This window comes from Littorina saxatilis, linkage group LG1, assembly GCF_037325665.1.
Source record: "Littorina saxatilis isolate snail1 linkage group LG1, US_GU_Lsax_2.0, whole genome shotgun sequence".
Classification (NCBI taxonomy): domain Eukaryota; kingdom Metazoa; phylum Mollusca; class Gastropoda; order Littorinimorpha; family Littorinidae; genus Littorina; species Littorina saxatilis.
The window spans coordinates 83,207,361-83,231,143 of record NC_090245.1 but is presented as its reverse complement, the minus strand read 5'-3'; the positions used below and the strand labels follow the sequence as shown (position 1 = coordinate 83,231,143).

At 39.2% G+C, this 23,783-nt stretch overlaps 1 protein-coding gene across 2 annotated transcripts; it reads right to left on the bottom strand.

Annotated features, from left to right (window-relative positions):
- LOC138981766 (organic cation transporter-like protein) lies at positions 1-23,783 on the bottom strand. 2 transcript variants are annotated; one of them, XM_070354851.1, is made up of 13 exons: positions 23,647-23,783; positions 22,972-23,244; positions 17,293-17,507; positions 15,178-15,281; positions 14,793-14,919; positions 14,020-14,222; positions 13,302-13,444; positions 12,687-12,876; positions 9,744-9,878; positions 8,812-8,897; positions 8,027-8,144; positions 3,472-3,544; positions 1-726 (listed from the first exon to the last, which is right to left on the bottom strand). In XM_070354851.1, the coding sequence occupies exons 2-13, from the start codon at positions 23,111-23,113 to the stop codon at positions 544-546; spliced, it is 1,719 nt and encodes a 572-aa protein (XP_070210952.1). In that variant the 5' UTR covers positions 23,114-23,244; positions 23,647-23,783; the 3' UTR covers positions 1-543. The 2 variants fall into 2 exon arrangements, with proteins under 2 accessions (XP_070210952.1, XP_070210946.1); XM_070354845.1 differs by having other exon boundaries at positions 22,972-23,776.

The window sequence follows — 23,783 nt, the reverse complement described above, 5'->3', positions numbered from 1 at the left end:
TTCGCACAAACAAACACACATAAACACGCACGAACGCACGCTCACACACACACACACACACACACACACACACACACACACACACACACACACACACACACACATTTAGAATAAGATAACCATGCCAACATTTAGAAACGTTCATGTAAGCCGGCTTACTATAAACACAAGATAAACAGTACTTCGACTTCAAGTTGATTTGTTTTCCATTGAAGAAAATTCTAAAGAATTGAAATGAGACGCTGTAAATAATTGCAGTAAAGATAAAGCAAACAATATCTGGATATCAAATAATGACTATTTTAACTGAGTGGAATTTGCACAGGGTTTTTTCTCGCCATAGCAAGGGACAAAACTCATGAGAAAATTCTGGTTAATGGAGAGTGATGTTCACTCAGTTATTCCCCATCAATACTCGTTCCAACACGCTTTGAACCTAACCAAAACTGTTTTGGGTGGTTTTTAATTTCACACGTTCATAATAGGCTTATATACGTGCATCGGACAACAGTAACACTTCTTTCCTTGCCTCAAAAGACGACATTATTTTGTCACTGTTGAATTTCCATCACCTTTCTCTTCCTCCGCTTGATACCAAAGTTCGATGTCTTCTACTGTGTTGGGCAGTTCTCTCCCTTTGGTTTCCGGTAAGAAGGAAATGACGACAACAACGAGAAAGCACAGACTGCTTATCAGAGCGCCGGGAGCCCACACCGCTATGTCAGCCTGCGTAAACAAAAACAAGTAGTCAGAAACCAAAAGCTGAAACGTATTAACATAGACAGTGATCTCTCTCTCTCTCTCTCTCTCTCTCTCTCTCTCTCTCTCTCTCTCTCTCTCTCTCTCTCTCTCTCTCTCTCACGTAAAAGACGGACTGAATACACACACACACACACACACACACACACACACACACACACACACACACACACACACACACACATATATATATATAGAGAGAGAGAGAGTGAGAGTTCACACACACAAAATCGCTATCACCTCAGATTGAACCTACTCTGGTTGCAGAAATGTCAAAGAACTAGCACTAGCAAATAAAATAAAAAATCGGAAAAAAAATCAGTTGCAAAGTTCTTAGTTGAAAAACCATTGCAATTGTAACAATACATCAAACTTGGTCATTAAATTTTGACGTCATGTTCAGGGTCATGTCAATGCAAAAAGGAGTAAATGATTCATTTTAACTCTTGAATTTGTCATCCGATCTTTGGCCTTTAAAACCAAACTTACAAACCGAACGTCAATGTAGGCCTAAAATCGGAATGAGAAGAATTAGAATCTTCTGAAATCGCATACTTTCTGCCAAATCTTAAAAAAATCTTAGACTGGTAAGGCCAACAAAAAAAAAATTGTCTGTTTCTGGTAACATGGCTAAACAAAATAGGGTAGGTAGGTAGGTATTTTTTTTTTTATTATTTTTTTTTTTACCTCAAATGTAGACCAATAAAACTAACTTTAAAAATGGCGCAAAGAGACTGGATTCACTATACATAGAGACAAGACACTCAACACATTTACAAATCTGTGACAAAGACTGAAAGAGTATGACATGTTTTTCTTTGTTTACCTGGTCTGATATTTCCATGATGAAACAGAAAAGAAGAATTGAGACATCTTACATCTTGAGTTTGGAAAAAAAAAGTTTAGGGTTGGCGCCGAAATTTAGGGTCGGTCGGGTGACCAGAAATAGACCTTTTTTTTTTTTTGGCCTAAGGTTCTCGTACACTCTAAACTGAGGTGTTACACTTTTGAACACACTTTCTGTAACGCATTGAACACATTGTGACATAGTACATAGTTCTAGTCACAAAAGAAGCACGCATGGTAAACACTAGTGGTTACAGAACGTGTACTCAAAAGTGGAACACGCACTTCAGTTTAGAGGGTAATTACTGCAAGCTATTATACGTATAAGTTACAGCTCCGTCCATCCATGGTATCGCCTGATATTTTGTCGAGACTGGGTCAATGAATATGATGACGTCATTATATTCTTTCACCCCGTCGAGACAAAATATCACGCGATACCATGGATGGACGGAGCTGTAACGTGTATATGGCATGACCAAAGTAAAGAGAATTTGTCATGGGATGTGGAAACAAATCATTGGAAATTCACCATGGGCAATCAACCCAAGCCTAGAAGTTGTAGAACTATATTTTGTTTCAGGCCAGTTTTGTCCAGTTCCGGAAAAGACATCATGAATTCATTCACCCTGCCGAGATGAAAAAAAATTTATGGATGAAAACGTATAAGCTTATATCCCGTGACGCATCAAAGCTAAATTTTGTTTTGAAATGTCTTCACAGCGTACAGATAACTTATAACGACATAATCGCCTTCACAAGACAGGAAAAACGCACACTTTGTTTTTCGTCTGCTACAAATCTAATCTTGTTGGTTGACGGAGAGAATAAAGCTTCAATCGTACCTTCATCAACAGGAATAAATGCTCAATCCGCTGTCAGTTCGCAACTGAACCTTTTTTTTTCTGTAACTTTTTGGTTAACATTGAAACGGCAATCCAAAAGAGTGTTTCAGCTGTTTCAAGACACAGGCTTAGCTCCTTCTTTTGAGTTGCTTTTCAGTCTAAAATGACACCGGAAGCGAACAAATTGTCGCGTATACTGTCGTCACAAAAAGACGTCATGACAAAGTTACACGCAAAGCGAAAGAGACTTTGACGTCATTTACTTTTGTTCGGAATTTTCCGTCTGTTCCTAGCTTGTCAGTGAAGACCTGACGTGAGTAAGCTTACCCAAAACGTCTTTGTTCTCTATTCACATTGCAGCTGTGAAATAATCAGTCTTGTGTCTCGGTCGTGTAGGTACAGAGTTTGCTTCTGCAATCATTGTGTTCGTGTTGATGACGGCTTCATAAGACAAATCAGCGAATCTATCGTGAGGAAGACGTTTATGTACAAATCACCGAACCCAACCCATTTTGTGTGTGCATTTTTCTGAAGAATAAACTGCATGTGGTTAATTTCATCCGTTTAATGCTTGTCGAAACGAGCCATAAGGCTTTAGAATAAAAGATTTCACGCATTGCTTGGCCATCTGATCACAGATGAGGTCGCAGTTTGTAGGTTGAATCTATGAATCGGCCAGAGATAGATCTGCATTTCTGGTACGACCTTCCAGATTATCAACAGCGGGTTCATGGTCGGAATCAAGAGGTCAAATTTGCGTGGCTCCCAATCATTTCATAAAAGATTTCCATTTTCTTGTTTCTGCGGCTGCGCAAGTTATTTTGCCTAGGTCATGGCCGAACTTTAGGCCTACGGAGAAATATCGCTGGATATTTTCTCCCTAGATTAACAGAGACAAAGAAGGGAAGTCATGCTGTATAAGTGGTTAAAGCACCCTTGGCTAAAGGCGTCTTCCCCGAAATCAAAGTGACAAAAGAGAAGGCCATTAGAATAATTATGATAAATTGTTGGGTCTACTCACCAGATTATTCATGAAAGGGGCTATCATGCCACCGCATCTGCCAGCAAGCGACGCCACTCCAAGCGCTTGGGTCCTTCGATCAAAGCGCAAAAGTATTTTATGGTATATACACACCCTGTTAGCTATGGTACTGGAGTTCTGGTCCTTGATCCTTTTCTAAACTTCCGGTGCGGCACGACGCGATAAGTTTTCTGCTTTTTTCTCAAAGTATACTCTGTTTTACACCCTGTAAGCCTTCGATGCAGTTGTAGACATATGTCAGGTAATACCTCACCAAGTTGTATGGTGTCTGAGGCTGTCGTTGTGGCACAAACTTGCAATGAAATCTTCGATCGGGAGGTAACGTCCCAGGTCTTCTTAGATTTGATGTGGTAATGTCCTTGATGTTTACCTTTCGGGAGCATTATCGTCCGTTTTCTATACATATTTTACAGTCTAACACATTCACGCATTAAGTCAGCTGCTCTTCCCACCTTTCTTATCAACAGAAGGTCCATGCTCCGTGCTCAGACGTCAGTAGTCACTCCATTCATTGTCCTATGTATTCATGGGTAACGTCCTTGTCTTTTTCGCCAAGCAAGGCACAAAAGATAACGTCTTTGTTCACTTTTTGAAAGAACAATTGCAACACTGTTTTGGCCAGTTTACAGTTGATATATGTGTTCTAAAATCTCTCAAGCGTTGAATTGCTTCTAGGGGTACTACAAGTGTTTCCTCAAGTCTACTAACGTGTTTTGGGGTGTTTTCGCATTTCATCATGAAGCCAACAGTTCAAAGGGTGGCATTCAAACTGAATACCCCTTCCCCTACAATACACAATAGCATGAGTATTTCTCTGTTATGAATTCGTTGTTCCTTGTTTCAGCTGATGGACTTCAGGTGTTATCACTGTGAAGCTAAATTTGACTCACTCCGCGCCACTAAAGAGCACCTTGAGTCAACGCATTCTGACAAACCACTCAAGTTCCGTCAGTTAACAATTGATCATGCTACAGGAAAACAAGTGCTAGTAAGCAAGTTATTCCAACATGAAACCGCAGGACCCAGAGAAAAAGAAGAAGAAGAAGAAGAAGAAGAAGAAGAAGAAGAAGAAGAAGAAGAAGAAGAAGAAGAAGAAGAAGAAGAAGAAGAAGAAAAACAATTTCTACAGGCTGCAGCTGCAGCTGCAGCCCGTCTAAAACAACACGGTCTGTTGTCACACTGGATCACCCTTTACGAAATTATTGCAAATGGCATATTGCCAATGGATAATATTGCGCTCCTTCTCTTTCTATATGTTGTGACTTTCTATTCTACAAAGGAAACATGTGCAATGAGATACGCAAGTCAGACCAAAACGTTTTGGCAAACAGCTTACAAGCTTTTTGGTGGGAAGCTTCTCAGATTTATGGGTGGCCCAAAAGGATTAGGTCAAGTTGTTGAAGGGTCTGCTGAATCTTCAGGTAGATGCCTCTCATCTGAGGCAAAGGTAAATTTCATTGTACCGTCACTTAAATGCTTGGAAACACAGAATGTCGGAGAGGCAAACCCTGGGATTATGCAGCAGTGTATAGAAACCCTCTCACAAACAACCAGCACTGTGAAGATTTCGTTTGATTCCAAGAAGATCAATTCGTGTTTGAGCGACAGTCATGGAGACGAGGAAGTCTGGGCCCTGCGGTTTCATGTTTGAATAACTTGCTTACTAGCACTTGTTTTCCTGTAGCATGATCAATTGTTAACTGACGGAACTTGAGTGGTTTGTCAGAATGCGTTGACTCAAGGTGCTCTTTAGTGGCGCGGAGTGAGTCAAATTTAGCTTCACAGTGATAACACCTGAAGTCCATCAGCTGAAACAAGGAACAACGAATTCATAACAGAGAAATACTCATGCTATTGTGTATTGTAGGGGAAGGGGTATTCAGTTTGAATGCCACCCTTTGAACTGTTGGCTTCATGATGAAATGCGAAAACACCCCAAAACACGTTAGTAGACTTGAGGAAACACTTGTAGTACCCCTAGAAGCAATTCAACGCTTGAGAGATTTTAGAACACATATATCAACTGTAAACTGGCCAAAACAGTGTTGCAATTGTTCTTTCAAAAAGTGAACAAAGACGTTATCTTTTGTGCCTTGCTTGGCGAAAAAGACAAGGACGTTACCCATGAATACATAGGACAATGAATGGAGTGACTACTGACGTCTGAGCACGGAGCATGGACCTTCTGTTGATAAGAAAGGTGGGAAGAGCAGCTGACTTAATGCGTGAATGTGTTAGACTGTAAAATATGTATAGAAAACGGACGATAATGCTCCCGAAAGGTAAACATCAAGGACATTACCACATCAAATCTAAGAAGACCTGGGACGTTACCTCCCGATCGAAGATTTCATTGCAAGTTTGTGCCACAACGACAGCCTCAGACACCATACAACTTGGTGAGGTATTACCTGACATATGTCTACAACTGCATCGAAGGCTTACAGGGTGTAAAACAGAGTATACTTTGAGAAAAAAGCAGAAAACTTATCGCGTCGTGCCGCACCGGAAGTTTAGAAAAGGATCAAGGACCAGAACTCCAGTACCATAGCTAACAGGGTGTGATATATGTCTAGAGAACTGTCCCCGTGCTTTTGGGCTAATAGATGAACTCCGGAAATAACTCCGTCGGGTTTGTATAGGTTGTGAAAGAGTGAATAGTACTGCCTTTTGTTGGGGTAAACTTTCCACGCGTGCTCCTTGTCCACGTGTTTTAGACACACCCCTCGCTAGTGACTGGGTTAAAATGCCACGTGTTTTAGACACACCCCTCGCTAGTGACTGGGTTAAAATGCCACGTGTTTTAGACACACCCCTCGCTAGTGACTGGGTTATAATGCCACGTGTTTTAGACACACCCCTCGCTAGTGACTGGGTTAAAATGCCACGTGTTTTAGACACACCCCTCGCTAGTGACTGGGTTATAATGCCACGTGTTTTAGACACACCCCTCGCTAGTGACTGGGTTAAAATGCCACGTGTTTTAGACACACCCCTCACTAGTGACTGGGTTATAATGCCACGTGTTTTAGACACATCCCTCACTAGTGACTGGGTTATAATGCCACGTGCTTTAGACACACCCCTCGCTAGTGACTGGGTTATAATGCCACGTGTTTTAGACACACCCCTCGCTAGTGACTGGGTTATAATGCCACGTGGGAACATTTGCCTAAAGAAAAGCAAGAGTATTCACTCTTTTTCAACCAATAGAAACCCGACAGAGTTATTTCCGAACATTGTCTATTCTACCTGAGCAAAGGTAAAGATACCCAATGCTTATTTTCTATGCAACTAAGGCATCGTGTCTCTAAGACTCCACTTTTGCTCCATACTTGGGAATTTTTACCAAGCGCATGCGCATACGCTGAGAGTCCATGGACATTGACAAAGAGTCTGCAACAATAAGTTTGTCCAAAGAAAAGATACTCCCCTGTATATATACAAAATATGAATATCCCGTAAAAAGTAAATCACCGCCTGTCTTTTGTAAAAAAAAAAACAAGTCGCGTAAGGCGAAAATACAACATTTAGTCAAGCTCAGTCGAACTCACAGAATGAAACTGAACGCACTGCATTTTTTCCGCAAGACCGTATACTCGTAGCATCATCTGTCCACCGCTTGTTCTGAGCGTGTTTTTAATCCAAACATATCATATCTATATGTTTTTGGAATCAGGAACCGACAAGGAATAAGATGAAATTGTTTTTAAATCGATTTCGGAAATTTAATTTTAATCATAATTTTTATATTTTTAATTTTCAAAGCTTGTTTTTAATCCGAATATAACATATTTATATGTTTTTGGAATCAGCAAATAATGACAAATAAGATGAAATTGTTTTTGGATCGTTTTATAAAAAAATAATTTTAATTACAATTTTCAGATTTTTAATGACCAAAATTATCAATTAATTTTTAAGCCTCTAAGCTGAAATGCAATACCAAAGTCCGGCCTTCGTCGAACATTGCTTGGCCAAAATTTCAATCAATTTTATTAAAAAATGAGGGTGTGACAGTGCCGCCTCAACTTTTACAAAAAGCCGGATATGACGTCATCAAAGACATTTATCGAAAAAATGAAGAAAACATCTGGGGATATCATGCCCAGGAACTCTCATGTAAAATTTCATAAAGATCGGTCCAGTAGTTTACTCTGAATCGCTCTACACACACACACACACAGACACACATACACACATACACCACGACCCTCGTTTCGATTCCCCCTCTATGTTAAAACATTTAGTCAAAACTTGACTAAATGTAAAAAGAATGGTTTTATAATTCAAAAACAAAACAAAACTATAACAGAGAGAAAATAAAATACCAAAAATCAAACCTACAACAACATTATATATACTCACCTAAATATGATTTGTGAGACCGACATGCCTATATTATACATATATATGTATACACATGACAAAATTCGAAACCTCATCTAGTGTGTAGCTTGTAAGAGACCTTTATACCCAAATATGCTACAACATGTTCGACATAATACAAATCTGGGCAATTGCACATTCTCACCTCATATTGGTTGGGAAGAGCTCTGGCGTGAAAAAGAAAATGGCGCCGAACATTCCAGATGCTCCTACCATTCCCAGCATAGCCGACACTACTGACAGTGTCCTCATCGCTGTGTTTTCTGCCAGGCAAGGTCAGTATGTTATTTGCTCACTATGCATAGTTGTACTTGGCTTATACAAAGTAAATGGTAGTCATAAAGATTATTAATATTCATCAGTGTTATCATTATCATGATCATCTTTTTCTTCCTCCTCATCTTCCTCCTTGTTCTCCTCATCCTTATCATTAACATCATTGTTGTCACAAGGTAACATTCTAAGCCAAAGTTGTGGCTTGAGATAAAAATAAAAATAAAATATATATATATATATCAAGTCCTTGATATAATATATATCTGGAGCAGCCATATCGTAACTAAGGAGTTATTTCGGAATAATTATTGTTTCATATGTACACATGAACATCATACCAGTCTTGCAGCAGCAGCAGAATAGCTCGAATAAACAGGAACGTACTAACATTTACATTGAATATTGACCGAGTTGTATGTATAAATATTGCACAAGCCATGAATTGAAACAAAACAAATAACACAAATAGTAGTCAAACAAAAATCACATACAGTAATGTGATAACCAAAACCAGAAAAGAGTACAATGAAATACTAATCGTGCGACAAGCTATAATGCACATGCACACACGTACTGCATATAATCTGAAAATCCCACTGCACAATTTCACAATGAAATACGAATCGTGCGACAAGCTAATGCACATGCACACACCTGCATACATTCTGAAGATCCCACTGCACAGCAGGCCCAGCCCTGCCAAGGCGAAAAAAGGTCTCGTGGCCCATTTCCTCCCGACTCTGAGACACAATTTTAAATGTAAAGATACACTCCTTCTTCTGTAAGCGATCATTACACTACAACAGATCTTCCTAGGATTGTAAATGTGATAATAGCATCCATCTATTTAGACGCATACCAAAACCAGCAGCTTAGCTGCTCCTGTGCAGCGTGTGAGTTATTTCATTCCTTAATGTCGCAGATTACCGAAGGTGTCATAAAACTATTCAGGAACAGTTCCAGTTCTGCACAGAAAGCAGTCACAGAGTTGCTTTATGTGTATTTCTTCTGCTTCTTCTGCGTTCGTGGGCTGAAACTCCCACGTACACTCGTGTGTTTTTTGCACGAGTGGAATTTTACGTGTATGACCGTTTTTTACCCCGCCATATAGGCAGCCATACGCCGTTTTCGGAGGACGATGTGTATTTGAGGAAGGATGTTCTTATTACGTACATGTATAATCATGAACAGTTCTGTGGCGGTGTAAATGTTCGCTTTAACGACAAGGAAAATGAGAGATCTTACAGGTACATTGCGCAAAGTGTTGTTTGTGTGTTTGTTTGTTTATTTGTTTGTTTGATTTTTGTTCACGCATTTGGAAGTTGTCTTGGTTTTTGTCAACTACAATATATACATAGCCTATAAAAAATGTCCAACCATACTTTCATAATGGTGATAAACAATAGTAACTAAGAACTCAAAAACTTTCAACAAAAGCCCAAATATGAGCCTATTTAGCACAGCATTGTGGCAAAAGTCGGTCAGGTAAGGAAATAACATTATTTTCCTTAATAGTTAGCAATGTGATGCGACCAAGACTTGTAGGAGCTAGGTCATCAAAAAGTATACACAAATTGATAATCTACCTGTCGACGACCAGGTAGAAAAGGATGCTGGGTGGCAGTTCCATGAGGGCGGTCAGGAAGTAGTTGAGGAAACGGTCACCATGGAGACTGGTGGACATCATGTACAGGGCGAAGAAGGTGAAGGCGCACGTGAACCTGGGAACACAGCAAATTACACAATTATCACATGTAATGCAAATGCACATGAAGATGAAACTCCGACCAAGAATCTGGCAATGAGAATGGTTTATGTCAGGTGGGTGCCAAAACGTCTGCCTGTAAAAGACCACAAGCGCCAGAGAACTGGTACAGGATGTTGCTGATCAAGGGTATGTCGTTGGTTTTGTTTACCTGTGTGCGTGTGTCTGTGTGTGTGTGTGTGTGTGTGTGTGTGTGTGTGTGTGTGTGTGTGTGTGTGTGTGTGTGTGTGTGTGTGTGTGTGCGTGCGTGCGTGCGTGCGCGTATGTGTGTGTGTGTGTGTGTGCGTACATGCGTGCGCGCGCGCGTGTGTGTGTGTGTGTGTGTGTGTGTGTGTGTGTGTGCGTACATGCGTGCGCGCGCGTGTGTGTGTGTGTGTGTGTGTGTGTGTGTGTGTGTGTGTGTGTGTGTGTGTGTGTGTGTTTTAGTATGCGTGTGCGTGTGTGTGTTTAGCTTTTGTTTTTTGTTTGTGCGTGAATAATATATCACCATGGGCGAGACATGGTATGGGTGCACCATTTCCAACAGGAGAGAAACAAGCAGCCAAAGCAGCGGAACCACATACATCGCCTCCCCCAAAGACGGAAAAGGTTGTTCGGTGGGGTAAAAAGGTCATGGCGTGCATTTTCTAGAATGCCAAAGGAGTTATACGTTCGACATATCTGGAAATTAGTCTCCGGGGAGGTCTATTAGATAATAATAATAATTGTCAGTAAGTACTGGTGTCACATGACTGATGTGAACCAGTTGATTGGCTAATGGCGATGCGCTTAAATCTGTTAGCGCACTCTTGGAGTGTGATAACTTTTCCACAGAGCGTATTCTTACACCCTTTGCCAAAGCGAGACTGTACTCTCATCCTCAGAATTAATTATTGACATGTAGCTTATATTCTCCACAATACCAATGATTATGACCATAAATTTCCTGCTTTCCAATTAAAGCAGAAGTGGGGTTTTTTCTGACAGATTGCATGCGCCTGTGCCAACAGTTGCCACTGATCTAAAAATAGAACCCGTTGTGTCTAATTTTTCAGTTTCGACTTGCGAAGATTCCTCTCATAATTATGCCATGTTAGTGGCATGTAGCTTATTATCCACATTACCAAATGATGAGTTAGTATACAATTCCCAGCAGCTAACAGAAAACACAAGTGTTATTCCGATAACGTAGCAGCTAGATCAGCACGTAGCAGACTACACTGAAATACGACTGCATCTGTTCAGTAAATGAATGTTTTCCGAATTATTATTTCAAGGCAAGAACAATCGGAATCGAAAACGTGTAGGGTTTAGAACGTTCTTACCATATTTAAGACTTATTACCAGCCTGCCTCATGCGTGCAGACAAATTTTTGTTTTTGAAATGAGACTCAGTGCCATAGCCTAGCAGACGACATAAATCCCGCTCAGCAAATTAACATGTTAGGCAAATGTGAACGATAAAACGATGGGGATATAATACGTGTAGGGTTCAGAGCATTCTTACTGTTCATATTTAGTACCAGACTCCCCGATGAGTGAAGATACCACACGAGAAACATGCCACATTTATTTTGAAAATGTGCTTACCGTCGACCTTGGGGGTTAACCAATTCAAGGGGCAACACTCTGCACAGTCAATCTGTCGAAGCTCGATGAAGGTTTCGAATCGCAAATAACTAAGAGCACAGTCCTTTCTCCGAGTTTAAATGAGGTCTCTATGAAAGATCATCACTTTTTAGCTCAACGCTACACTGGAATTTACCAACAGAAATTAAAACAAGAGTTTGCGTGTGACGAAAGCACGACACACTTGAGACAGCCCACACAAAAGTAGATCTGACACAAAACCTGACCACACAGTTACGCCTATCCAAATGCGCGTTGCAAAATGTGCGTTTTGAATCTTCGTTTTTTATCTGGCGGTACTGACAATATCGTTATTGAAACAATCCCAGTGCACTAAGGGATTTATAGAGCAAATCTCGAAAATAATTATTGAACTCAGCGCTATGCGCTTCGTTCAATAATGAATTTTCTCGATTTGCTCTATAAATCCCTTAGTGCACTGGGATGTCTCAATAACTTAAATAATAATAATAATAATAATAATAATAATAATAATAATAATAATAATAATAATAATAATAATAATAATAATAATAATAATAATAAATGAGCATTTATATAGCGCAACATCATAACTTTACAATTATGCTCTTTGCATACTGAGACAGCTCTGATGCAACATCAATATCAAACGCAGAGAAAAACTGGAGTTCTGTCCCATTTGACAATGGCCCAGCGGACATGGCTGCATTGACCGTGACAACTCTGCGTGACTGTGGCTTAATCCCCCGAATTCATCTGATCTGCCACCGCCCGACTGATCTTTTGCCAAAACTTAAAAAAAAAAAAAAAAACTTTAAAAACTGGTTGTGAGACACTGTTTGGGGAATCATGAGGTCATCGCTGCTATGGATGACTTATTTCGGCGTCAAGATGCGACCTTATTCCACGAACGCGTCTTGGGGCTGCAGTGGCGCTGGAAAAAGCGTAATGGGTTGGACGGTGCATGACTGTGTGGGAAAAAAGAAGCAACCGGGTTGTCCTTACATGTATCATTCGTGGTAAGGGCCCCGAACTTTCTGAACGCCCCTCGTGCAGCACACAAGTTTTTAATAAGTTGTTGGCCCCAGGGGGCTAAGAAACCACACAGTAACACAAATAATCCAATATCAAACACGCATGCAGGATTTCACATTCGCGATTCAGCCTTACTCACCAAGCAAACCACATGAGAGCCGCGTTGCGAAGAAGCCGCCTGTTTCGGAAGAGGTCCAGCAGGGTCAGCTTCTTGGTCTGTTTTTCCTCCAGCGTGTGCAGAAGTTCTTCGTCGACTTCGGGGATGGAGGTCACTTGAGTGGGCAGGTCTTTGTCCTGGTGTTGATCTCCGTTGGTCAGTGTCTCCATTTCTGTCAGGAAAAAAAGTGTTCTGGTTTTTGTTCATTGTTTTTTCCTTTGGTTTGGTTTGTTTTGGTTTGGTTTGGTGTTATTTGTATTGGTAATTACCCTTGTTTTCCGATTCATGGCTTCAATTAATGCCTAATCCGACATATATACATACTTCTCAGAATTATTATTCGATCAAATTGCTTTGGGTTCTCTTGTACTCATCATTTGTTTTGCACAGTCAAATATCTTATGTAGCAAAATGTTTCGAAGCATGTATGTCTCACATTTTAAAGAATGTGAAATGGTTCCATACCTATCCCCTGACACAAATCAATTAAGCAGTGCAGTCATGACAGGTAAAAGCTAACTGATCAACGACAACGTCAATGTTTCCCTGATGAATCAACAAATTTTCCGTACAAGAAAAGCTTATTGCCAACTGTACCTTCATGGGTGGTTGAGGCCTCCAGAGTCTTGATGACGTGATCAAGGTCTACACGGTTGGTACGTGCCGCTCGCTTCAAAACTTTGAGCGTAGCCTCCTTTTTGCCGTTAGCCACCAGCCAGCGTAGCGACTCGTCCACGTACCTGTAGTCACGTACAAAAAGCTAAGCTATGAATGTTGTTCTTGTCGTGATATTAAATAAAAGAAAGCTCTTGGGTTCACTCGCATTTCAAACAAGTAGATTGTGGTAAGTTTAGTGGTCAGAGATATGTCCTCTTTGGGCGTACACCTACTTGGGTTCACTCGCATTTCAAACAAGTAGATTGTGGTAAGTTTAGTGGTCAGAGATATGTCCTCTTTGGGCGTACACCTACTTGGGTTTGTTTTTTGTCTCATTCTTTCCTTTTTATCTGTCTTTCTGTATTGCTTTCTCGGTGTATAAATTCATGCGATGTCCACGTTATGTTGCTGTAAATGGGTATCTAGATCTGTAAATGATTTGGGGAGGCGAAGACATCGAAGGTGAGAAGAAGGACATCGCCATCTTAAAGCTGGTCCCGACAGAAGCTGAAATCGCTCGCATCTCCCTCCCCAACGACAAATAGCGGTCATAAATACCTGTACGACAACACCCCCCCCCCCCCCCAAAAAAAAAAAAAAAAAAAAAAAGACAAAAAAAAAAGACAAACCCAGGCAAAAGAAAAACATCACCACCTACCACCACTGTCCGACAGCGACAAGGGACATAGCGGAGAGAAGGAACTGCAGGTGTCTCCAGTTGTAGTCCTGCATGAGGTAAGCCAGCAGCGCCAGGGACGCGCTGCACACTCCCCAAAACGTGGACCCTATCAGAGTCTTGAGGGAACGATACTCTGCTGGGAACATCTCCAAGGACATTGTAACGCTTGTAGTCACTACTCCCTGCGGCACATGCAATACAATGCTTTTTTTCTTGTACTTGTGTGAAAGAAACACTGGTAAGCGCACACACACACACACACACACACACACACACACACACACACACACACACACACACACACAATTCTTGGTGACTGCTGCAAATGTGACGTTACCATTGACAGTCTTTTTTTTTTTTTTGCTGAAGCCTTCTTGCAAGATTATGTTTTACAAAAGTGTATATAGAGCTTTCTTTCTTTCTTTCTTTCTTTCTTTCTTTCTTTATTTGGTGTTTAACGTCGTTTTCAACCGTTCAAGGTTATATCGCGACGGCTGTATATAGATGAAAAAGTTAGTTTTTTCTCATTCAAATTAAGATTGACAAAATTGAATAAATGAATGAATGAAAGGTACACAATTATTGCTGTAAGAGAGCAACTTGGAATTCAGAGACAGACAGACAGACAAACAAACAAACAGACACACAGACACACAGACACACAGACAGACGGACAGGCAGACATAGAGACAAGAAAATGTAATTGCAATAATATAGAATATATATACATGTATATAATGCTCCCTGTTTACCTGCTGTAACGCTCCCAGCATAAACTTGAGGACAGCCAGCACAGAAAAGGAAGGGGCAAAGCCAACAGCCACTCCAAATGTGAGCAGCCCCAGCTGCGACAAGACCAGCACCATCTTCCGACCAAACCTATCGGCAAGAATATAAGAGTTCAAGGGTATTGCTTGGCAAGGTAAGAACGATGTCAACATGCTCTGTGGAACAGTTCGCTTAATGGCGGGGTACTCGTTACGAAAACATCGGCGGACGCCACCCATGCAACGGATCGGACGATTAAATCGCTAGGTCAAGGTGTGACCCGGGCTTCACATGAGAGTGTCCAAATACTGCCAAAGAGGACTTGAAGAAAAAGAGACCTCTTTTAAAGTGGAAAGAATATGGGGTTACCTGTCAGAAAACGCTGAGGCAATGACTGCTCCAATCCCCTGTCCCATGATGACAAAGGTCTGCGCAAGTCCTCCCAGAAGCTTCCGGTCGCATACCAAGTCAAACTGTTAGATGAACAAGAAGAATTAACAAGTCGCGTAAGGCGAAAATACAACATTTAGTCAAGTAGCTGTCGAACTCACAGAATGAAACTGAACGCAATGCCATTTTTCAGCAAAACCGTATACTCGTACTATCGTCAGTCCACCGCTCATGGCAAAGGCAGTGAAATTGACAAGAAGAGCGGGGTAGTAGTTGCACTAAGAAGGATAGCACGCTTTTCTGTACCTCTCTTTGTTTTAACTTTCTGAGCGTGTTTTTAATCCAAACATATCATATCTAAATGTTTTTGGAATCAGGAACCGACAAGGAATAAGATGAAAGTGTTTTTAAATTGATTTCGACAATTTAATTTTGATAATAATTTTTATATATTTAATTTTCAGAGCTTGTTTTTAATCCAAATATAACATATTTATATGTTTTTGGATTCAGAAAATGATGGAGAATAAGATGAACGTAAATCTGGATCGTTTTATAATTTTTTATTTTTTTTTACAATTTTCCGATTTTTAATGACCAAAGTCATTAATTAATTTTTAAGCCACCAAGCTGAAATACCTAAGTCCGGGCTTTGTCGAAGATTACTTGACCAAAATTTCAACCAATTTGGTTGAAAAATGAGAGCGTGACAGTGCCGCCTCAACTTTCACGAAAAGCCGGATATGACGTCATCAAAGACATTTATCAAAAAAATGAAAAAAAACGTTCGGGGATTTCCTACCCAGGAACTCTCATGTCAAATTTCATAAAGATCGGTCCAGTAGTTTAGTCTGAATCGCTCTACACACACACACAGACACACACACGCACATACACCACGACCCTCGTCTCGATTCCCCCCTCTACGTTAAAACATTTAGTCAAAACTTGACATCAAAGACATTTACCAAAGTCATTAATTAATTCTTAAGCCACCAAGCTGAAATGCAATACCTAAGTCCGGGCTTTGTCGAAGATTACTTGACCAAATTTCAACCAATTTGGTTGAAAAATGAGAGCGTGACAGTGCCGCCTCAACTTTCACGAAAAGCCGGATATGACGTCATCAAAGACATTTATCAAAGAAATGAAAAAAACGTCTGGAGATATCATACTCAGGATCTCTCATGTCAAGTTTCATGAAGATCGGTCCAGTAGTTTTCTCTGAATCGCTCTACACACACACACAGACACACACACAGACACACACACACACACACACACACACACACACACACACACACACACACACACACACATACACCACGACCCTCGTCTCGATTCCCCACTCAACGTTAAAACATTTGGTCAAAACTTGACTAAATGTAAAAAGTGTAAGAGACAAGGCAGACAGCTTACTTGTGACCATTTTCCTACCCTGTTTTGATTGTTTGCTTACAAATTTAACATTTGGCATTGAGGGCAAGAAGACAGTGAATCAATATTTTCCCAGCTTTGTGGTTGACAGTTTAAGGTCCTCCTTTCCCCCTTCTGTCTCTGTCTGTTTGTCTGTCTGCCTGTCTGTACTTCCTTCTGCCTGTCTGTACTTCCGTCTGCCTCTCTCTCTCTCTCTCTCTCTCTCTCTCTCTCTCTCTCTCTCTCTCTCTCTCTCTCCACTCTCTCTCTCTCTCTCTCTCTCTCTCTCTCTCTCTCTCTCTCTCTCTCTCATGTTCTCTTCTTCTCCAAGAGTCTTATCCTCTTCGTTTCTGTTCTCTGAAATCTTCAGGATAGCAGAGAAAGAGACAAAGACAGAAGGTGAAAAGATATCAACTTTCATAACCATTTCATGTGCAAGGGTTGGGAGATAGTTCAGTCGAGATTTAATTCACAGAGTCAAGTTAGTAAAGACTCTTCTCGGTGTCCAAACACCCCGATGTGCACGCATACGCACGATACAGATCCCAAGTTCACAACAAAAATCTCAGGGTTTGGAAACGCATGCAGGTTAAAAACAAACAAAAATGGTAGCAGCCCAAATGCCCATGAAGTAACGATATGATACTCATTCTAATACTAATACCAAAAGATCTTCACCTCAGTCCGAAAAGACAAATCTCTCCGAAATTCATAGTCGTAGCCATACACACAAGGGTATTGTTGAGCGTCTGAAGAAAAATTGTCGTTGGAGACGGTAATTTCACACTGTCCGTAGGTCACGTGACTGCTGTTGAAGATGAGTGCGCTCAGCTCAGTAGCTTGTGAACTGTCGTTGCCTGGTCCCGCGCACTGGTATGACGTCACATGACGACCTGGGAAAACAGACAATGTCATTACATGTAAATGAACATTTTAAGCTGCTGCAACTAATGGGGTGGTACTCACGCCGCAAAAGAGTGAGTATAGTAGCTTATTCTTTGTAGTTTTTGTTGTATTCATTAATAAAAAGAAATCCTTGTTATGAAGGCCAAAGTAGGCCTGATGTATGTGTTACGTTTTGCTTGTCTTCGTGTTGTGTGTCCTTATTCAAGAAAAACAGGCAAACTTCCGACTCGGAATTCATTCTCAGGAAAAAAGCATTCAAAGTTTATACACACTGAAAGATTGGCATGTCAGGTTTGACCATAGCATCAGTAAATGTCCTGGGCCTGGGTAATTATCCGAATAGACGTGACGTATTTCAATACCTAAGACAGAAACAATGTTCTATCTACTTTTTACAAGATACCCACTTTGAAAGCAAACTTGAGACACAGATTAGAATGGAGTGGGGGTATGAGTGCTGTTTCGCCTCATACACATCTCAGTCAAGGGGAGTTGCGATTCTTTTCAATAATAATTTTGATTTTAAAATAAAGAAAATAGTAAAAGATAAGCAAGGGAATTATATTATCATGATAATAAAGACTATGGATCAAGAAATCACGCTAGTCAATATTTATGGTCCAAATAATGATAATCCACAGTTTTATTTGACACTTCAAGAAAAAATAGCGCAATTGCAAAATTCTAAAATCATTATTGGAGGCGACTGGAATCTTGTTTTGAATCCTTCACTAGATTATCACAATTATAAACATAATAACAATGTGAACGCTCAAAAACAAGTTATTGAAATGTTGGATCAGTTAGAACTGATCGATGTGTGGAGAGAAATTAACCCAGAGACTCTGAGATATTCTTGGAGAAGGCAGACTCCTCCACAACAAGCCAGGCTCGATTTTTTCAACAGAAAACTTGATAACTTACGTGAACGACTCAGATATATTACTCAGTTACAGAAGTGACCATTCTCCTATTATAATGAAACTTGAGTTTTCAAGAGAAAGAAAAAGCAGAAGCTTTTGGAAATTTAATTCATTATTATTGAAAGAATTGAAATATGTGGAAGAGGTAAATGGAGTAATAAAGAAAGTGAAAGAGCAATATGCAGCGTTAGTTTATGAAAGAGACAAAATAGAATGCATTCCAATAGAACAATTACATTATTACAATTTCCGACCAACTGTTTTTGGATACTTTGATTATGTAAATAAGGAAAAAAACGATGGAATATAGTTCAAAAAAGAAAAAAGAAGATATTTGGAAGGAAAACCAATTGGAAAAAGAATTATTAAATTTACAAGAGAAAACAACTCACTCAGAAAAGGAAAAACAAGAGATGCAAGAAAAAAAGAACAAGTCGCGTAAGGCGAAAATACAATATTTAGTCAAGTAGCTGCCATTTTTCAGCAAGACCGTATACTCGTAGCATCGTCAGTCCACCGCTCATGGCAAAGGCAGTGAAATTGACAAGAAGAGCGGGGTAGTAGTTGCGCTAAGAAGGATAGCACGCTTTTCTGTACCTCTCTTTGTTTTAACTTTCTGAGCGTGTTTTTAATCCAAACATATCATATCTATATGTTTTTGGAATCAGGAACCGACAAGGAATAAGATGAAAGTGTTTTTAAATTGATTTGGACAATTTAATTTTGATAATAATTTTTATATATTTAATTTTCAGAGCTTGTTTTTAATCCGAATATAACATATTTATATGTTTTTGGAATCAGCAAATGATGGAGAATAAGATAAACGTAAATTTGGATCGTTTTATAAATTTTTATTTTTTTTTACAATTTTCAGATTTTTAATGACCAAAGTCATTGATTAATTTTTAAGCCACCAAGCTGAAATGCAATACCGAACCCCAGGCTTCGTCGAAGATTACTTGACCAAAATTTCAACCAATTTGGTTGAAAAATGAGGGCGTGACAGTGCCGCCTCAACTTTCACGAAAAGCCGGATATGACGTCATCAAAGACATTTATCAAAAAAATGAAAAAAACGTTCGGGGATTTCATACCCAGGAACTCTCATGTCAAATTTCATAAAGATCGGTCCAGTAGTTTAGTCTGAATCGCTCTACACACACACACAGACACACACACACACACACACACACACATACACCACGACCCTCGTCTCGATTCCCCCCTCTACGTTAAAATATTTAGTCAAAACTTGACTAAATATAAAAATGAACGGTGTATTAATTCGAAGTAAAGCAAGATGGGCATAATAAAGTGTTTAATTTTGTAAATTGGACTGAAAATGGTATACAATATGTCAAAGATTTATGAAAAGAGAATGGAGAGTTTCTAAGTTTTAACGAATTTAAAGAAAAAATACAAGTTGAGACATCCTTTCTGGTGTATTATGGTTGTATCAGCACAATCAAAAGTTATATGCGGAAAAATAAAATTGTTATTGAATCAGCAAAATCAAATAACAATAATACGGCATTTTCTCTTTTTTTATCTGGTGGAAAAGGAGCAAAAATATTTTACGATCATCTTATTCGAAAGGCTGTTAAAAGTATCCCAAAGGCATGTAAAAGTTGGGAAAACCTCCTTGGTACTGAAATTAACTGGGATAAAATTTTCCATAAAACAAAGTAAATACAAGATGTGAAATATCAATGGTTCCAAATTAAAATAAATAATAGGGTTCTCGTGAATAATTCAATATTGAAGGACATGGGTGTAGTCACAAGTAATGTGTGCAATTTTTGTGAACTGGAAAAAGATACAGTTTACCACTACTTGTGGCAATGTGAACATGTCCAGGTTTTTACATTTAGTCAAGTTATGACTAAATGTTTTAACATCGAGGGGGGAATCGAGACGAGGGTCGTGGTGTATGTGTGTGTGTATGTGTGTGTGTATGTGTGTGTGTGTGTGTGTGTGTGTGTGTGTGTGTGTGTGTGTGTGTGTGTGTGTGTGTGTGTGTGTGCGTGCGTGTAGAGCGATTTAGACCAAACTACTGGACCGATCTTTATGAAATTTGACATGAAAATTCCTGGGTATTATATCCTTATACGTTTTTTTTCATTTTTTTGATAAATGTCTTTGATGACGTCATATCCGGCTTTTCGTGAAAGTTGAGGCGGCACTGTCACGCCCTCATTTTTCAACCAAATTGGTTGAAATTTTGGTCAAGTATTGTTCGACAAAGCCCGGACTTCGGTATTGCATTTCAGCGTGGTGGTTAAAAAATTAATTAATGACTTTGGTCATTAAAAATCTGAAAATTGTAAAAAAAATATTTCTTTTATAAAACGATCCAAATTTACGTTTATCTTATTCTCCATCATTTGTTGATTCCAAAAACATATAAATATGTTATATTTGGATTAAAAACAAGCTCTGAAAATTAAATATATAAAAATTATTATCAAAATTAAATTGTCGAAATCAATTTAAAAACACTTTCATCTTATTTCTTGTCGGTTCCTGATTCCAAAAACATATAGATATGATATGTTTGGATTAAAAACACGCTCAGAAAGTTAAAACGAAGAGAGGTACAGAAAAGCGTGCTATCGTTCTCAGCGCAACTACTACCCCGCTCTTCTTGTCAATTTCACTGCCTTTGCCGTGAGCGGTGGACTGACGATGCTACGAGTATACGGTCTTGCTGCGTTGCATTGCGTTCAGTTTCATTCTGTGAGTTCGACAGCTACTTGACTAAATGTTGTATTTTCGCCTTACGCGACTTGTTTGGTCTGAGTTTGAAAAATGTCTGAAAGAAAAATGTGACAGACTCAGACTAACACCAACACTGATATTATTGAACCATGAAAACCACATTAAAACAGACGCTGGTTTTGACAATATTTTATTAACAGCAAAGTTTTTTGTATACAAATGTAGAATTAACAAAATTCGTCCTCGCATGCAAATGTTTTTGAGAGAACTATGTAACTTATATCAAATTGATAAATATGCTCACAATATCCTCATGAAACAAATTCAGTTTATTACAAAATGGAACCCGTACCAACAGCTAATAACAGTTTGATGACGACTGGTGATGTTGTGATTTGCTATTACAATAGCCGTTAAGCATTTCTGATTTCGGGATATGTATGCTTTGAACATATAACAATACCAAATGCCATGTACCTTGTCATATGTGTTTAACTCTGTTACTGCTGCAATTTACTATCAGTATAAGTATCAATGCTTTTAATTTGTCATTGTAAATCTGTGTTTGCCTGAATAAAAAATATAAAAAAATAACAAGTCGCGCAAGGCGAAAATACAATATTTAGTCAAGTAGCTGTCGAACTCACAGAATGAAACTGAACGCAGCAAGACCGTATACTCGTAGCATCGTCACTCCACCGCCCGTGGCAAAGGCAGTGCCCGTGGAATTGACAAGAAGAGCGGGGTATTCGTTGCGCTAAGAAGGATAGCACGCTTTTCTGTACCTCTCTTCGTTTTAACTTTCTGAGCGTGTTTTTAATCCAAACATATCATATCTATATATTTTTGGAATCAGGAACCGACAAGGAATACGATGAAAGTGTTTTTAAATTGATTTCGAAAAAAAAAATTTGATAATAATTTTTATATATTTAATTTTCAGAGCTTGTTTTTAATCCAAATATAACATATTGATATGTTTTTGGAATCAGCAAATGATGGAGAATAAGATAAACGTAAATTTGGATCGTTTTATAAATTTTTAATTTTTTTTACAATTTTCAGATTTTTAATGACCAAAGTCATTAATTAATTTTTAAGCCACCAAGCTGAAATGCAATACCGAACCCCGGGCTTCGTCGAAGAGTACTTGACCAAAATTTCAACCAATTTGGTTGAAAAATGAGGGCGTGACAGTGCCGCCTCAACTTTCACGAAAAGCCGGATATGACGTCATCAAAGACATTTATCAAAAAAATGAAAAAAACGTTCGGGGATTTCATACCCAGGAACTCTCATGTCAAATTTCATAAAGATCGGTCCAGTAGTTTAGTCTGAATCGCTCTACACACACACACACACACACAGACACACACACAGACACACACACACACGCACACACGCACATACACCACGACCCTCGTTTCGATTCCCCCTCGATGTTAAAATATTTAGTCAAAACTTGACTAAATATAAAAAGAAATCCGATCTTTCAATTATATAACAAATATTGACGCTGTCTGGTGTGTTAAAGAAAATGTTCCATTTTTTGGTCATACTTCACGGACAATAAAGTGTTGTTATTGTTATTGTTATTGTTATTGTCTAAAAACTGGACAAGATATCTACACAACCATAACTGTTTATCAACAAGTGTAAAACGTGAGCACTGAAATAAAATTGACAAACAATTGCACTCAACAATCTATCAGAATTCTCCTCGAAGTCAAACAGACAAGCACGCCGAGTAGCAATCATTACACACACGGTGACGAAAAAAAACAGAAGAAAAAAACAATACACTTACCAATAAAGATGTTACCAAGAAGCTGGTAAGCTGAACCGATGGTGCTCAAGGATATGATTGCGATCTGCATCATCTGGTAACGACCCAGACTCCCCAAAGCTCGCAGAGTCGGGTCGATATTTCCATTGTCTTGGCGACCCATGTTTTTTCTTGATTTGAAACGAGATTTGACCCCAAATGAGATGGGTGTGGATCGTTCACGTTTCAGAGAAAGAAAGTCCAATAGAGTATTTGGTAGCTGAATAATTCGACGTACTCAGTCACCCGGTGTAGCTGGAGAAAAGACAAAATATGCACGTTGGCTGCATTCTACTTAAAAGTCTTCTTCGCCTGATGACTGTGTACACTTCAAATTTTGAAGGAAGGCCTAAATCCTTGTTTTAGACCGAAAACATGCTAAAATTCCAAACATGAATATGTGCTTTCAAATAATTGCATGAACACTTGTTTTCTATGAGTTTTGTTGGTTAAAATGAAAACAAAGTTAATGTGTTATAACCGAAAATGTTCGGTATCGTACTAGTTGAAATTAAAAGATTTTAGAAGCAAAGTCGTCATCAGAGTCATCGTAAGCAGTTCATCATGCTTCTTTCTGGCTATATTTCGATATGTATAATTATGTAGATGTCAGTCTGCGTGCTTTTAACCCTATACCGGCATGTTAAATGGCTTTACCAATCACTGGTTTCAACACTCAAGGAAAATCCCACTGGTCATCTAACAAGCCTTTCAAGAACACTCTTCGGTGTTTGCCAATATTGCATCCAGCAAAATGTCTTATACACACAACTGCTTCGCTGGCTGTGTCATAG